This window comes from Pipistrellus kuhlii, unplaced genomic scaffold (genome assembly GCF_014108245.1).
Source record: "Pipistrellus kuhlii isolate mPipKuh1 unplaced genomic scaffold, mPipKuh1.p scaffold_m20_p_13, whole genome shotgun sequence".
NCBI lineage: Eukaryota > Metazoa > Chordata > Mammalia > Chiroptera > Vespertilionidae > Pipistrellus > Pipistrellus kuhlii.
Window position 1 is genome coordinate 36,422,349 of NW_023425438.1, and position 16,695 is coordinate 36,439,043.

Below are 16,695 nucleotides of genomic sequence, written 5' to 3' on the forward strand. Positions count from 1 at the left end.
CTTAGTGCCGATAACTGGCCATCTCCCAATAGTGCAATGGTCTAACAAACAAAGAGTTTATTTCTCCTTTCTCTAACAGCGTGAAAGGCATGGATCAGCAGTGCATCTCTGCCCCTCATGGTCACTGAGGGACTTAGATTCTTCCCCAGGCATGCTCCTCCATCACTGCTCCTGGTTGTCATCTCCAAAAATGGAGCTGGTGCCCGGCAGGGATCAAATCTTGAAGCAACAAAGTCCCAGGCCATTCACCGCAGTCAAGGTTCACAGCAGGGTCAGAAACTCTTCTAGGCGTACCAGGTAGAGGCCAAGGAGTTAGTTCAGGGATTTAGGTGCTTATACGAGCTTTGGGAGGATTGAAGGAAAAGGGGGAGCTCTGAGTTCAAAAACACACACCACCAAACCTATAGACCAAGGAGCAAGGAGCCATTGCTCCTGTAGCTGCCACTCAGTCCCCCAACGCTGGGCAGGGGGGACTCTCTGAACCCTGTGCAGAGACAGTCCCCACCTCTGGGCTTGCCCCCAGGAAATAGGCAAAAGGCCAGGGAGGTGTGCTCTGCCTCACTTCCACGCTAGGAAGCTCGCACAAGTGTTCCTAATGAGATCACCTTAATTGCCCTCCAGAAGCCTGGGTACATGGGGCTCTTGGGAAATGGAGCAATGAGAAAGGGCAGCCTGGAATAGGGGAGGGAGGATGGGGGCTGAGAGAGACAATCCGTCTTACCTTCCACCCTGAGACACAGACATTGCTCCTTGCTCCATCTCATGCCCAGCATTTTCACCTCATCAGTCTGCCTGTTCATTGTCCTGAGGCTCCATGGAGAGGAGCACCCTCTCCCACATCTGCCATCCTGGTGCTCTCGGCAGCCCGCCATCATCCCAACCAGACCGGGGTGCAGACACAATTCCTTTAATCTCCTTAGCTCAGTGCTGCTAAAAAGTAACGTTAGTAAGAGAATACAAAAAAAAAAAAGACATTTTTAAAGGGATCAAAAACTTCAAAGAGACATGTCTACATTGCCCAGAATTCCTGTCCAAATTAACTTGGCAAGGTTACTCATAATCACATAAATTTGTATTATTATCTATAATAATAAAAGCATAATATGCTAATTAGACCGGACATTCTTCTGAACGACCTTCCAGATGAAGCCAGGGCTTCGAGGGAAGTCCTGGTCCCGGTGTGAGAGGGAAGCCCAGGTCCCGGGTTCCTGAGGGAAGCGGTGCCAGCAGCCGGGGGAAGGAAGGCCAAGGCCTACTCGTGCACAAATTTCATGCATTGGGCCTCTAGTTAATTACATATTATTTACCACACGGTATGTACTATTTTATCTCACTATATCCCTGGGAATCAGACTTAAGTCCCATTGTATAGATGAGAAAATGGATGCCAGAGAAGTTGAATGACAAGCCAAGGTCATGCTGCTGGTCAGTGGCACAGCCAAGCCTAGAACTTAGACTTGCTGCCTCCATGTAGTTCCTTTTCCTGGAGGTCTGAGTGGCCTCCCTCCCTAAGTCAGTTCCCCCCCCCCCCCCCCCCCCCGCGCTTCCAGTTGACTTTGTCCATTGGCAAGCAGAGTCTCGAGAGAGAAGCAGGGTCTGTGACACATGCCCCACATTCACTTCCTTTGAGGCTCATCCTCCTCCACTGGGCAGGAGCTGGGGTTAATGTTGGCCACGTCACCGGCAGGGTTAACAGTGGGTCAGACGAGGAGAGAAGAAAAACAGGCCCACGGGCTTTGTCCCCAGGACAGGTGCAGAAAGATGCCGGCAGCCTTCACGCAGGGGTAGGTGGAAGCTTAGAGCCGCAGGGGCTGTGGGGCCTCACAGACAGCTGAGACTCAAACAGGACCCCAGGGTCAGGTGGAAGAGCTGCCGTAGCACAGGGGGTCAGAGGAGCTCTGGACAAGCCATTCAAACTCGAGGCTCATCTTGCCACCTGTGAAGTGGAGATTTTAATGGAATCTTCCTCAGAGTTGTAGTGAGGGGTTCATTAGGCCACTGGCATAACAATAGCAGCTGATGTTGCACAGAAGGACCCATGTGCCATGTATGCACCATTGTAAACCTGTACACAAGAACTTTCTTTTTAAAAAATATATTTTATTGATTTTTTACAGAGAGGAAGGGATAGGGTTAGAGAGCTAGAAACATCAATGAGAGAGAACCATTGACCAGCTGCCTCCTGCACACCCCTTACTGGGGATGTACCTGCAACCAAGATACATGCCCCTGACCGGAATCGCACCTGGGACCTTTCAGTCAGCAGGCCAACGCTCTGTCCACTGAGCCAAACCGGTTTCGGCTGCAAGAACTTTCTTAATCCACACAACAGCCTCAAGGGGGAGGTACTCCAATATTTTCACAGAAGAACAACTGAGGCACAAAAGCCAAGTAATTGGTTTTCCCAGCTAGAAAGGGGCAAAGCTGGGATTGGACCAGTCTGACCACAGAACCTGGGTCTATAACCCCCACTCTCTCCTGATTCATGTAATTCCTACTGTCCTGTGAGTGATGGCGATAGCAGCAGAGATGATTTATGAGCCGGAAGAACGTCCAGAAATTCAGCCATTGTACAGATAAATCCCAAGGGCTCGTGCAGAGGGGTGTTCTGAGCACCAGTGCAAAAGCTGCCATCGGAGCTGGCTGAGAGGATGCTGAAGCACAGGGCTCAATTCCCATGGCCTGGTAGCTGAGATATGAAGAAAGGCTCATTGGGGCCACCTTGAAGAGGGCCTGGAATCCAGCCCTGGGACGGATACAGCTGGGAATGGGAAATGCCTGTCAGATATAAGAAGGTTAAGATTACAACAAAAGCAGGGCTTAGGGGAGAGTCAAGAAGCAGTAGGGTGCAGGCTGCTTTGGGAAAGATAGGGGGAGCTAAGAGGCAAATTTGCGCTGTGAAGACCCTTGTCCTGCTGGTCCCTTTTCTATCCTAAATCACCCTTCCCAAGAGCAACCCAGGCATCCTTACTCTTCTGTGATTTTTCCTGGGTCCTTCATTGACCATGGGATTGGTTGGCTTTGAGCTGCAGGAATTGCTGGCAGCAGATAGAGTTAGAGCGATTTATTACTGGCCCTTCTAAGTGAGGACGATACAAAGGGAGAGGGTCTTTCTGGCAGGCACACTGGGGGGACTGGGCCAAGGCCCAGGCCTAAATCTGGGTACAGTGTGTGGGAGCAAGTGTTAGTAGAGGACACTCAGAGTTGCTGACTATGACATGGGCACATTTTCCTCTAAACAAGTGCCTTTCCTCATCCGCAAAATGCTGAGACATCTTCCAGAATGTGTTCACTCTGACTGAGAAGTTGTCCCCTGCCCCCAGAAAACAGGCCTGGGAGGTCATTTCATGACAGCAAAGAAGTCTATGCTTCTTCCCCCTCTGCCAGAGTCAGGCTGTCCCCTAAGTCACAGTGTGAGAACCCAGCCTTCATCAGGTTGGGTCCTTGTTTCCAGGAAAGACTGGAAACCATGGCTCCGGGAGAAAAGGCTGTGGACATCAAGGTGCCAACAGCACAGCCCATGTGATGACAGTTGTCTGTCACAGACTGCTACTGCCACCAACACAACAACACCACAAGGGGCAGCTGTACAGGGTTTCCACAGCAGAGACAGGGTGGGGCAGGCCCTCCAGGGTGAGAAATGGCCACTTCCCCCCAGGATAGCTGAGGGCTTCACTCTGGCTCCTCAGATGGCTCCACTCAGTCTGCAGACAACTTGGTTCCTCTGCCATTCTGACTCCCTCTTGGGGAAATTGCCGCTTTCAGAACCTCCCTGGGCAGAGAGACAGGGCCAGCCCAGGCCTGAGAACTGACTCTGGAGTGAGCGGGAGAGAACCCTTCATGTTTATTTGTCCCTGTCCCATTACCCTTGGACCACAGGCTATGGTCGGCTGGACTGATGATGCAGAGCGGCCTGCTACTCCAGAATGTCACCTTCCTCAGGTTTCAAGCTCCACAGGACTCCTTGCTGTGACTGTGAGGGGCTGGGTATCCCTGCCTCCTACTAGAATGCCAACTACATGGGGGCTGGGACTTTGTTTGTTTCACTGTTGAATCCCAAAAACCTAGAAAAGTACTTGGTACATAGTAAAGGCACAATAAATATTCCTTGATTGAATGAATATTGATAAAAAGCAAAATTCTTCAAGTAGATTTAGAGGTTATGAATCCTTAGACATAAAACAAAGGAACTCTGAAATATGTAAATCAAAAACTTTATAAATACAAGACTGTGATAAAATGATACAGATAGATTAATGTTACACATGCAAGAGTTTTGTTTTTTTTAATCCTCTTAGAGAAATTGACAGGCAAATTATAAATGAGGATACAGAACATCTAAATAATAACAATCACAAGCCTAATGTAATAAATATGCCTATGGAACTTTTTTATAAAAAGTGAGCATATACAAGACCAAAAGAAGCAGGACGTATTATTTAACACTGGCTGCTGTTTTATTGTGTATAAGCCAGGAAAATCCTAAGAATAAAAATGCACACATTCATGTCTGTTTTTCTCCAAAACTCTACTATAATGACAGTGAAGAAATCAAAATGAGAAAAACACAGGATGACAAAGAGAATGGGAGAGGAAGAATCAATAGGAAACAAGGCATTTCAACAAAATTTGGAAGCTGGGAGTGAATGGAGGACTGGTAGCTGACTCAGCAAAACTGAGAAAATGGAACTCTACCACAGTAGTAGTGTCTGGATAGGGGTAGTGAATAAAAATCAGGACAACTCGGTGAATTCAGAAGTACCTGTCACCTCAGAAGGCAGGGGTGCAGGGCAGACTGAAAACAGAAGAACTGGCTTACTCATCTCCTCCTCCACCTTCAGTAACCAGGCAGCACCCCACTGCCTGTATTGCAGAAGGGTGGTTTATATCCAGAGAGGTTTGCACAGCCAGACTGAAGCAGGGAGCTTCAGGGGCCTCTGTATATCAAACTGTGAGCTGCCCGGCCCCCTTTGCCCTCTGGGCCTATAGGCTGCTCGCCACTCAGCTTCTATTTCCCAGGCCAAATACTGAAGAATTTCTTTCTGAGGAGTATGTTACCCTTATGGTACTGGATGGGGTCTGGGCCTGGGGTGGGTCTGCCTAGGGCTTTAGTCGTGTGTGGGTTCTTGACTTTGTGCACGAAAGATTTCATAGCATGGTCCAGGTGGCTCTTGAGAGTATGTTTTGTAAAGCTGGGGACAGTGAAATAAAGGGAAGGCTTAAGGTAGAAGAAGCAGCAGGAGAGGAAAAGTCAGAGAAAAGGGGGCCTTAGAGACCGATTTAGGGGATTACAGTATTTTTCGGACCATAAGACGCACTTTTTTCCCCCCAGAAGTGGGGGGAAAAAGTCCCTGCGTCTTATGGTCCAAATATAGCCTACACATATACTTAAAAAAAAAAAGTTTTTTTACTTGCCTGGTTCTGTGTGGTCTCTGTGTGCTTGCCCGGCTCTAAAATGGTTCTAAATGCTGCTGTTTACTTTACAGGGTTGATTACATGTGTTTATGACTGTGATGTTGGATTTTAATGCACATAAAATATTTTAGGACACTATTTGTTTCAGAATCTTTTTTTCTTCATTTCCCTTCTCTAAAAACTGGTGCGTCTTATGGTCCGGAGCGTCTTATGGTCCGAAAAATACGGTAGTTCAGGTCAAGCTGCTACTGACCGCTGCTCCCCTGGTTGCAAGTCTTGTGGGGTCCCTTGGAGTTTAGGAGCAAACAGCAGAGATACAAGGAGTGGGGTGCTCTTGCGAGAAAGCACGCCATGGATCCTTTGTCTTGAGGCATCTTATCTTTCTTTGGCCAGATTCCCGGGGGAGGTCTCAGAGGAGACTCAGAAATTCTTATTCTTAACAAATAGTCATTGGCTTTTCAGATATGTCCTTCAATCTGTTGATTCATCAAAATGTGTGTATAGTGAGGTGTGGGGGAATTTTCTGATTAGTTTCATTTTTAAAGAACGTCATCAAGAACATTATTGAAGAGGGATCAGACTGAGGCTGTTTTGTCTCTGGGAGGTATGGAATATGTAAACCATTTGCTCCTTAGTGCCCTTGGTTAGGAAAGATAAAACCTTGTGATTCATTAGCTGGATGTAAATTGCTCAGATTTTTTGCCTTAATTATATTGTCTCGGTTTCCCTTATTCCACTTGTCAAGGAATCTCCCTAGATTCTTACTATCCTGACTCACTTGGAGGAACTGAAATCAGAAATGCAGGGATACTCTGATGAAGAAATGCAGCTAGCCACTTCATGCCCTTCAATAAACCCACCAATCACCACGTTTGTCCCATTAAGATCTAAAAACTTTTGAAAAACTTAAAGGAGACCTGCCCTGCTAGATAACCAAACATATTATAAAACTACAATAATCACAACAACATGTTTCCCGTAAAGGAAAGGGGAATTAATTCATTGGAATGCAATCAAGACTTCAGAAACGAACTTGTGATTTTGTATTTGAAAAAGTTGGCTTTTTGAGTGAGTGAAAAAGAGTATGTTATCATTTAATGATAGTTGAGAAAATTCCAGATGGCTTAGTAATGTAAATGTAAAAAATAAAGCTATATAAAAGTAGTAGAAGAAATACAGCAAAATTTTATTTCAATCCTGGGATGGAGGAAAAGTCTCTAAGATTAATAAAAATAAAAAAAACTAAGAATCCATAAAAGAAAAAGCCAAAAAGAAAATATGAATTCACACAGATTGAAGTCTGATTCAACCGTAGATATCATAAAAGATAAACATATTTCCATTTCTGATCAAAATGGAGTAACTGGACCAGCCCTTTGCTGTAAGCAAGTAAAAAACTGGACACAATACACGAAACAATTATTTTCAGACATTAGACAACAGAGCAAAACTGTGATTTGAGCTCCTGGATGGGGAAGCAGACCAGGTGAGCCCATAACACCCCAGGGTTTCTTCCTTAACACTCTTTTCAGACCACAGTGCAAGGAAGAAGGCCACACAGGTGCATGACAGTCTCATTAAGCTGGAGAGAGAAAAATGGGGGTATGGGGAGACAGAGTGCTTGAATTTGGGAAGGAGTACAAAGGGAAGAGAGCTATGCAGTGAAAGCACTCCAGAAATGTCAATGTTCCCTCTGCATGCAGAGGGTGGGGGGGACACCACGTGGCAGGGCAAAGAACCGCTCCGAAATTCTTATTCTAAACTGAGCTGGCAGAAAGCTGAGTAGTCCCAGGAAGGATGAATGGGGTCACAAGATGAGGCCAAAGCCAGAGAGAGTAACAGTCTGAAGACAAGACGAGACCAGCCACAGGAGAGAGAGGTTTAGGAGTGGTTTAAAGGCCTGGAAAAATCCAGCCCTGGCCCATCTGCAGCAAAGGAAATGCAGGGAACACGTGCGATGGCCATGGCTTGTTTCAGGAGAAGGGACACTGAGGAAGGAGAACCAACCCCGGGAGAAGGGAGTGTGGCGACTGTCGCAGAGACAAGCACAAAGCTTCTGTTTGTCCACAAGTGTTTATTGAAGACCTGCTGTCTGACAGGCCTGCACTGGTTGCTGAGGCAGATACAGAAGCACAGCAAGGCTCTTGCCTCGAGGAGCTGTTCACCCCACAGAGCCCTGCGAGGTAAACGTGTTGGACGGGTTAAATAAAAGGACAGGGCAGGAAACACAAAGGCCAAATGGAAGGCCCAGGAGAACAAGATGGGTTCCGAGGCTCCACAGGACATCATGGTGGAAAGGGTCCAGAGCCGGCAGGGGCAGTGAGCCCTCAGCTCTGGCTTACTTCAGGCCACACCCTGACTGATGGGCTTCTTGCAGATCCACTGATGGAGGGCATTGCAGTTGTTGTCATTCCAGTTCTGCTGAAGATGAACACAATCTTCGTCCTGCCCATCCCTGTGTTGCCAGTTGTCTGGCTGATTAGGGAACCAAAACCTGGAAAGAAGAAGGCTAGATGAAAGAAGCCCCCCCCCCCCCCCCCCCCACACACACACCACTGCCTCCACTGTGGCATAAGCAGCTGAAGTGACATGGGTCCCTAATTCCCTGCTGGCCCCAGGATGGGAACAAAGCTGGGCCCAGACTCAGCATCTGGGTGCTCTGCTGAGGTTGTCCTTAGTTACTGAGGATCGAGAGAGAAGGGGTGTCTGAAGCTATGAGCCCCCTCCTCGGATTTCACATTCAGATACCGTGTGATGGGGGACCAGGCCTATGTGGAGTGTAGACAGGCGAAACAAATAAACAGGAAGGTCTTCTTATGGGCTGCCTGCCAACCCCAAGACCATGAGGAGGGGTTCAGGCAAATATGTGTACACACACACACCATAGACATCACACACATCATGCACATCACACAAGCACAAACTTATCACCCATACATCACACAGAGTCATAAACACATACTGTACACACACACACATCATAAAAAATCACACACACACACACTGCATATACACATCACATATACCATACACACATCAAATACATATCATTAACATGTTGCACATATAACACTAACACTCAATGGGCAGGTATACACACACAGGACAGGGAATCACTAAGCAGGCCCGCCCAAGACAGTACCTGGGACAACACCAGACAGTGACTGGACTCACGCTTTGCTGCTGGCATCATTGAATGGTGTCCCATCAATCCAGCGCCAAGAGCCCTCCCTGTGCCTGTCAGTGAGGCCAATCCAGTAGTAGCTGGACTGTGTGAACTCTGTCAGATAGGCCTGTAAAGAAAGGGAAGTGGGCAGTGTTGCTTGACCCCAAGTGAGGAGCTGGTTCCCCCAGCCATGGAGAAGAGGAGTCCAGGGCTCCGCTTCCTGGTTTCAGGGCATGCAGCCCACTCCTCTGAAGGAGCCGGGTCCCTCCCTGCACCTTCCATGGTTTATCCAGGGTCTAGGGCAGCAGCCAGGTCCCCTCAAGGGAAATTCAGCTTCTCCCATGTTGACTTAATGAGGAGTGTGGCTTTACTGAGACAACGAGACTGGGCTATGAGAGACAGAGACAAAGAGAAAGAGAGAGAGAGAGAGAGAGAGAGAGAGAGAGAGAGAGAGAGAGAGAGAGAGAGAGAGAGAGTCCTAGAGACCTGGCCATGGTTTATTAAGAAGTTTTGTTTTACAAAATAGCATGTCCTTTGACAGACATACAAGAGCAGTCTCAGGATAACGCAGGGATGGGAGTTCTATAAAATGAATTATGCCAAACCTACTTTGTCAAAAACCCTAGTAAATTCTAAGTACCTTAGGCAAATGAGCCACCAAAATTACAATGCCTTTGGTGGTCCTCAAACTCGTATTGTGCACCTGGCCTTGCACTTGTTCATGGACCCTCCGTAGCCATTGGATTAACTGATGTTAAAATCAAGATTGACAACCAGAGAGGAGGCTGAGGGGCTAAATGAGGGGATGGGAGGGAAGGATGTTTCCAACACTTTAAGGGCAGTCACCTGGTGCCACCTCCCTTTCCTCGCTGCTGACATCTGTGGGCCTCTGGATGTGGCCCTCATTCAATGAGGACTTTGGGGTTTGCTGTTAGTGCTTTAACCTTCAGTGCAAGATGGTCACTGGGACTCAATAAATATTTGCTCCCTAACTGATGAGGTGACACGAAAGTTTCTGCCACAACTGCTCTGAGAGGGGCAAAGTCAAAGTATCCATGGCCCTTATCCCATATCCACCCCATCAGCACCATCCCGAACCCCAAGCGCTGACCTTCTCCTCTGCAGAAGTCACGGAGGCCAAGTGGGCTCCATGGGACACACAGGACTCCTCAGCCTCCTGCCAAGACTTCTTGGCATGAGAAAAGTAATACATGTTGCTGCCGTAGACCTTCCAGCCTTGCAGGATCAACTGGAGAAGTTCATCTGAAGCAAAGGTTGGGGGTGAGAGAGAACCAGGGGCTGGCTGTGGATATCTGAGAGCTGGCTTCCTGACCTCTCCAGGGACGGACCACTGGGTATCACAAGACCAGGCAATGCTTTTTGTCATGCAAGGCCCTGGAGGCTGCACCCCCAGCCTACTACCCGCTATGTGAGGGCAGTGCAGCCAGGAACATCTCACTCCAGGAATCCTCAGGCAGCTTTGTGGACTCCTGCTTTCTGGGTATACTACCCTGTTTCCCAACTCATTGCTATCACCTGACAGTCCTCTGCATCTCAATTCCCTGCCAAATCCCTATAAGATTTTTCAGCCACCCCATGGCATCACTCATTTCCTTGACTTCATCTCCATCCACTTCAGCTCCCCACACCCAGGACCATACCTGGGATCTTGTCATCACCTGGTCTGCCTGACTTCACAATTTTAATTAGCTCCTCCCTGAGCACAAACTCTGAGTCTCTCAGCTCCTTTGTCCCTCCCTGCCATGGCACTCTGCTCCTTAACATCATCTACACCTACAGCTCTTCGAAATGGTGCCACACAGACTCCCTATTCATCCATTTATTCTTTTATTCTACATTCATGCCCAGCCAGCGTGGCTCAGTGGTTGAGCATCAACCTATGAACCAGGAAGTCATGGTTCAATTCCTGGTTGGGGCACATGCCTGGGTTGCAGGCCTGATCCCCAGTGTGGGGCATGCAAGAGGCAACCAATCAATGATTCTCTCCCATCATTGATGTTTCAATCTTTCTCTCCCTCTCCCTTCCTCTCTCTAAAATCAATAAAAGTATATTCAAAAAACCAAAAATATCTCTTTCCCTTGTGGCACCTGAAGGCTGGTTTCCTGTTTCCACCCTCAGCCTTCTTTTCATAAAGCATTTTATCTCATGCAAACCCCCTCCTTCACTCCCATTGCCATAACCAGAACCAACATTCCAGGGCTCCCACATCTATTCCTGCATCCAGGACCTCTCTCCTACACTCCAAATAGCCTGCAGGTCACATCCCGAGGATCTCTGACTAAGCATCTCCAAATCTTGCTGCTCTTCTGTTTTATCCCCCATCTCAGCAGAACACCTCTCTAGTCAGCTCCTTGAAGCCCTTCAGTAGATACTCATTTCCCCGAAGAATGAAAGCCAAGCTCAGAGGCCTTCCACATCTAGCCAGTCTCTCTCCAGGTGTGCCTACCTTTCCAGCACAGTGTCTTTCAAACTACAGTTACCACCCAATAGTGGGTTGTATCAAGGTGTTTTTTGTTTTTTAAGAATAAACTATGAGCCCTAACTGGCTTGGCTCAGTGGATAGAGCGTCGGCCTTCGGACTGGACTGAAAGGTCCCTGGATCAATTCTGGTCAAGGGCATATACCTTGGTTGCGGGCACATCCTCAGTAGGAGGTATGCAGGAGGCAACTGATCATTAATGTTTCTAACTCTCTATCCCTCTCCCTTCCTCTTTGTAAAAAAATCAATAAAATATATATATTTTTTAAAAAAGAATAAACTATGAAATATCATGGTGCATTTGTATAGTAAAAGTTTTGTTGTGGTGTGTGTGTGTGTGTGTGTGTGTGTGTGTGTGACACATAATTATACTGGGTCACAAGGTAAAATGAAATTCATGCTGTGGTTGCATTTAAAATAATTTGATAGCACCATTCTGCCCCCCGCCTACCATCCTTTCAGCCTGTACCTCATCAACTGCCCTCTTGGCCACAGTCCAGTCAGACAAGCTGCTTGAAGTTTCCTGAACACTCGTGGCTTCACATGTCCATGCCTGGGAACCTGCTACTTTCTTACCCTATTTGTTTGTCAAACACCTACTAGTTTTCCAGGACTAAGTTCAAGGGTCATCTTCTCAACAAAACATCTTTTGATCTTTTCTCCTCTGAAAGATTTCCTCCCCGGGCCCCCTGAAAGATCCCTTCTCTACACCAGGGGGCATCGGCCCCCAGAAGATTTCTTTCCCTTCTTTTCCTCTTGCCCACCCCCTGTTCCTAGACCTGCTCTCACATAACACTCTTAACGCCTCTCCGCCTCTCTGCATGCCTTTCATACAAGGCTCCTCTACCAGCCTGTGAGCGTCCAGGGCCAACATCACACCTTATTCATCTTTATGCCCCTGATACATAATAGGGCCTCAATTTTTTTTTTTATCAGATGAATGCAGGAATGCTGAATACTGTGTTAAACGCTTTATATGTGTAAGTAAACTCATTTAATCCTCCCTGTGAGGCGAATATTATTGTCCCCACTTTGCAGATGAGAAAATGGAAGGTAAGCAACTTGATCAGAGTTAGTGATAGCAGGACGTCAGAAATACAGCTGTCTGGCCCCACTAGCACCCGCTGTCTTTCCACACACCGTCATTATATAGTCCCTCCCCTCCCCAAGTATCAGTCTACCCAGATGATAAGCAACTTGAATGCAGGGACTCTGCTGCCTATGCCACTTCCACCACTGCCTGGGCACATGAACCCTATTTGGTTGGATTTGGCCCCTTTAAAGTACCCATGCTTCTTCTCAGAGGGATGCCTGGTGAAGTAAGCAAAAGGCCAAAGGGACAAGAGACTCAACCCTCCCAAGAGACTGTACCTTCCCCAGGCCAACCCCTCCCTCCCACTTACTTTGGGATTTATGTAGCTGCTCCTGCGAAGCAAAGGCTGCCTGGAGGGTCTCCAGGCTACTCTGCTGCTCCTGGACTTTCGCAGTTAGTGCTTTAGTGCTCTCTAGCTCCCCTTTTAACCTCTGAACCTCGGCATTGGCCTTCTGCAGATTGCTCTCTAGCATCCGGGTCTTGGACTGTAAGGTCGCAGCATCCTTCATTCCTTGTTTCAGGATCTGTATCTCTCTGCTGGCATTTTCCAACTGATGGCTTAACACCTGAATATTGGAATGTAAGGCATTGGTGTTTTCCAGTTGTGTTTTCATTCCTTGGATCTGAGCATTGATCTGCTCTAGGCGACCGTTTGCTATTTGGGTCTGGGTGGTGGCTGTTTCCACATCACTTTTTAACAAGTGAATCTCATTGCCAGCCCTTTCCAAATGACCTCTTAATGACTGGATCTCAGCAGTAGTGTTGTTTAAACTGCCTTTTATAAGGGTCTGAGTCTGGGAGTTTAAGTCACTTGCATTTTGCAGGCTTCCCTTTAGCTTCTGAATCTCAGCATTGATTCTTTTCAAACTATCACTTAAAACCTGATTCTGGTCCCTTAAATGATTGACACTATCCAGATTGCCTCTTAAAACCAGGATCTGAGCATTAGCATCCTTTAAACTATTGTTTGCCAATTGGGCCTGGGCATTTGCCATTTCCAATCCTGCCTTCAACACCTGCATTTCACTGTTGGTATTTTCTAAGCCTCTGCTTAACACGTTGAGCTCAAAGCTGGTGTTTTCTAAACTGGTTTTTAAGAAACTCTGGGCCTGGGAATTTAAAGCATTTGCCTTTTCCAGATCTCCCTTTTGTCTCTGGATCTCAGCATTGGCCCTGTCCAAGGAACTTTTTAACATCTGGGCCTGGAAGGTCAAGGTACTGGCTTCTTTTTGAACGCCTTTTACCATCTGGATGTCAGCACTGGCATTTTTCAGATGACCACCGAGCAGCATCTGGATCTGAGAACTGACATTGTCCACTCTGCACATCAACATCTGGATCTCCGTGGTCCAGGTGCTGGAGTTCTCCACGTGGTCTTTAAACATCTTGAGGGTCTTTCGTAACTCTGCCACCCCAAAGTGGTAGGGATCTGGAGGGAGGAGATGGAGAAGGCAGCCAAAGAGGCCCATTACATAGGGAAACATTAGTTATATGGAGCCAACCAGAGTGTTCTTGAATTTTCCAAGGGGAATGTCAGTGACACAGCCCTGTGTGCTCCTCAAGCAACCTACTGCTCCCTGCAGCCACCGAGACCCTGGGGAGGGGCCACCTGAAAATATGAGCCAAAAAAATGAAATAAAGGTCTATCCCAAGTGAACTGTAAGGCAGAAAGATTAAAATACTTGCCATAGTAAACTAGCTGCTATCAAGAGTCATATTAATAGACAAATTCTATATAATAAAAGGGTAATATGCAAATAGACCAAAAACTGGAACGACCGATGGCTGTGAAGTGCACTGATCACCAGGGGGCAAACACTCAACACAGGAGTTGCCTAGGTCAGTGCACTCCCACAGCGGGAAAGCTGCTCAGCCAGAAGCCCGGCAGCTGGTGAGTGAGGGGCAGTGGTGGGAGCCTCTCCTGCCTCTGCAGCAGAGCTAAGGGTGTCCGACTGATGGCTTAGCCCACTCCCCAGGCCGGAGCAGTCCTAAGCCATCAGTCGGTCATCTCCCAAGGAGTCCCAGACTGCAAAAGGGCGCAGGCCAGGCTGATTCTGTTCCATTTTAAATCAATGGAGCAGCATAGAAAATATTATGTTCCAGAAATACACCCATACATGTATGAACAATCGATTTCAATGAAGATACAAAGGCAATTTGTGGAGAAAGGATAATTGTTTCAACAAATGAATGAATGAATCTCATATACAAAAATTAACTCAAAATTAATCATAGGCCTACATGTAAAACCCAAAACTATAACATTTCCAGAAGAAAACACCCAGGACGTCTTTGTGACCCTGGCATAGGCAAAGATTTTTCAGATATGAGACCAAAAGCACACCCATAAAAGAAAGAAATCTATAAATTATACATCATCAAAATTCAAATCTTGTTAAGAGAATGAAAAGATAAGCCATGGACTCAGAGAAAATATTTGCAAATAACATGACCGATAAAGAGTACTCAAAAAAAGAGTACACATTACAGGATCCATTTTATATGAAACTCTAGAAAAAGCCAAGTGATCTATATTACAGCAAGTAGATCTGTGGTCACCTGGGGATGAAGGGAAGAGGAGATAGGGAACGATGGCAAATTGCACAAGTAAATTTGGGAGGAGGATAATGAATATGTTCATTATCTTGATTGTGGTGATGGTTTATGAATATATACATATGTCAAAAGTTCTTAGATTGTACATTTTAAATATGGGTATTTTCTTATGTGTCAATTATACCGCAATAAAGCTGTTCTCTAAAAAAAAATAAATCATGCCTTTCGGTGATAGTGATACTAATTCAAGGGCAGAAAGTGTTAGGGGAGAGGCCCATCCTAGGGTCTGGTACTCAGATGCCCCAGCTCCCTCCCACCCATCCGTACCACTGTGGCTACTCACTGTCAGGTTCCACAGGTAACTGCCAGGTAATGTTGTCTCCAAGAAACTCTTGTGAGTAGGCATAGGACTCTGGTGCAGGTCTTGGTTTCTGTAGAACTGAGGCACCCCATTCCTGGGTCAGCACAATCCTTTAGCATTTAGCATTGAGCTTGAGAACAGGTTACCCCCTCCCCCAGTCAGGTGGCACCCAGTACCCCTCAGAGCTTCTGCTCTTGGGCCTCTGCTTTTTGGAGGCCCCTCTTGGTCAGTGGCTTCTTTCCAGTAAAGAGAGTGTCTGTGGGGTTCCGATTACCTAGGAACTTACCGTAAAAGAGAGCCGTAAAAGAGATGACAATGATCAGGACCATAAATACCAGGCCGGCCAGAACAGGCCTTGACATCTTGGGGGCTGCTGGAGCCACTGCCGAGGAGTCCAGGCCTGTGGGGGAGACACCAGTGTCCAGGAGAAGAGTGCGGGCTGGGCAGAGTTAGCCCCTCAGGCTGTCTCCTGGCCTGTCTGATGGGGATGAGAACACCTGCACTTATCACGGAGAAGGGGAATGAAGCCTGGTAGAAACACAAAGGCTGGAGAAGGTGTACAGGGTACAGACCTAGCCTGGGCAGGGAGGGCAACAGAAGTGTGATTTGAATGAAAAAAGAGGGAAGGATGAAGGGAGGCAGGATGGGAAGGAGAGAGCAAGAATCCTGACCTCAGAGTCCCAGAGTCTTGCCCATGAATCCTGACCAGAGACAAGACTCACAGGTCTTTGGGGCTGCTGCCTCCTCCACAAACGGACATGGGTCAGTCCTGGAAACCCTCTGTCTGTGTCCTAAGAAGGGCTGTGCCACGGAGTCTGAGAGCTGATCCCTGAACCTCATGGGATACAGAGATGGAATTCAAAACCAGGTCCCTCGGAACTCTTAAGTTCACGCTCTCTCTTGCCAGGTTGCCATCCTTAAATAAAGGTCTGGGGATTTTATGCAGAGACTGGAGGGTGCCCTGCCTATCTGTCCTCTCCCGGCCCACCTTCTGCCATTGCCTGTTTGTTCTGGAGGCTGACATAGCGATGAGCATAGAGAGCTCTGGGCTGCCAAGAGGGGGCTGAGAAAATGGCAGAGGGCTGGGCGACAAGCAAGCCAGTGCCTGACTGAGGACAGCTGAGCCCCTAGTGTCCTCACCGTGGGGGTGCAGGGCGACAGATTGGTTGTCTCTGCGGAAGTGGGCCTTGGCAGCATTCATCTCTGCTTCCTTCCTCCTCCAGTGCTGCTCCCCGCCTCAGCCCCTGAGGCTTGTGTTGTGGGCCAGTCGTGGTGATGGGAAGGAAACTGAGATACCCTGGATTTTTATGCTCCTGACCACACCTAAACTCTGCCCTCCTCCTTCTCCCCTCCCACTGACTCTGCAGAAGTACCCCAGTAAGGCCCCTCCCCCCAGGACACCTAGGCACCAGTCTGCCCAGGCCCTATCCTCTTCCTCTTCCCAGTCCACACCAGTCCTCACCCTCTCCTTAGGCCCATCACCCCAGCATCTGTTCTCCAGCGTAGCCCCCAAACACTAGCCTCTGCCCCCAAATCAAACACTTTCACCACAATTTAGGAGGAGATTAGAGGTTCCTTCACAACTTTTTTTTTTTTTTTTTTT

General features: G+C 47.6%; 1 protein-coding gene across 2 annotated transcripts; it reads right to left on the reverse strand.

Moving 5' to 3' along the window:
- Positions 1–7,478: 7,478 nt before the first annotated feature.
- On the reverse strand, positions 7,479–16,412 carry CLEC4F (C-type lectin domain family 4 member F). 2 transcript variants are annotated; one of them, XM_045580883.1, is made up of 8 exons: positions 16,233–16,403; positions 15,367–15,492; positions 15,075–15,170; positions 13,420–13,604; positions 12,486–12,741; positions 9,693–9,844; positions 8,590–8,708; positions 7,479–7,909 (listed from the first exon to the last, which is right to left on the reverse strand). In XM_045580883.1, the coding sequence occupies exons 1-8, from the start codon at positions 16,291–16,293 to the stop codon at positions 7,759–7,761; spliced, it is 1,146 nt and encodes a 381-aa protein (XP_045436839.1). In that variant the 5' UTR covers positions 16,294–16,403; the 3' UTR covers positions 7,479–7,758. The 2 variants fall into 2 exon arrangements, with proteins under 2 accessions (XP_045436839.1, XP_045436838.1); XM_045580882.1 differs by having other exon boundaries at positions 12,486–13,604; positions 16,233–16,412.
- Positions 16,413–16,695: the final 283 nt, after the last annotated feature.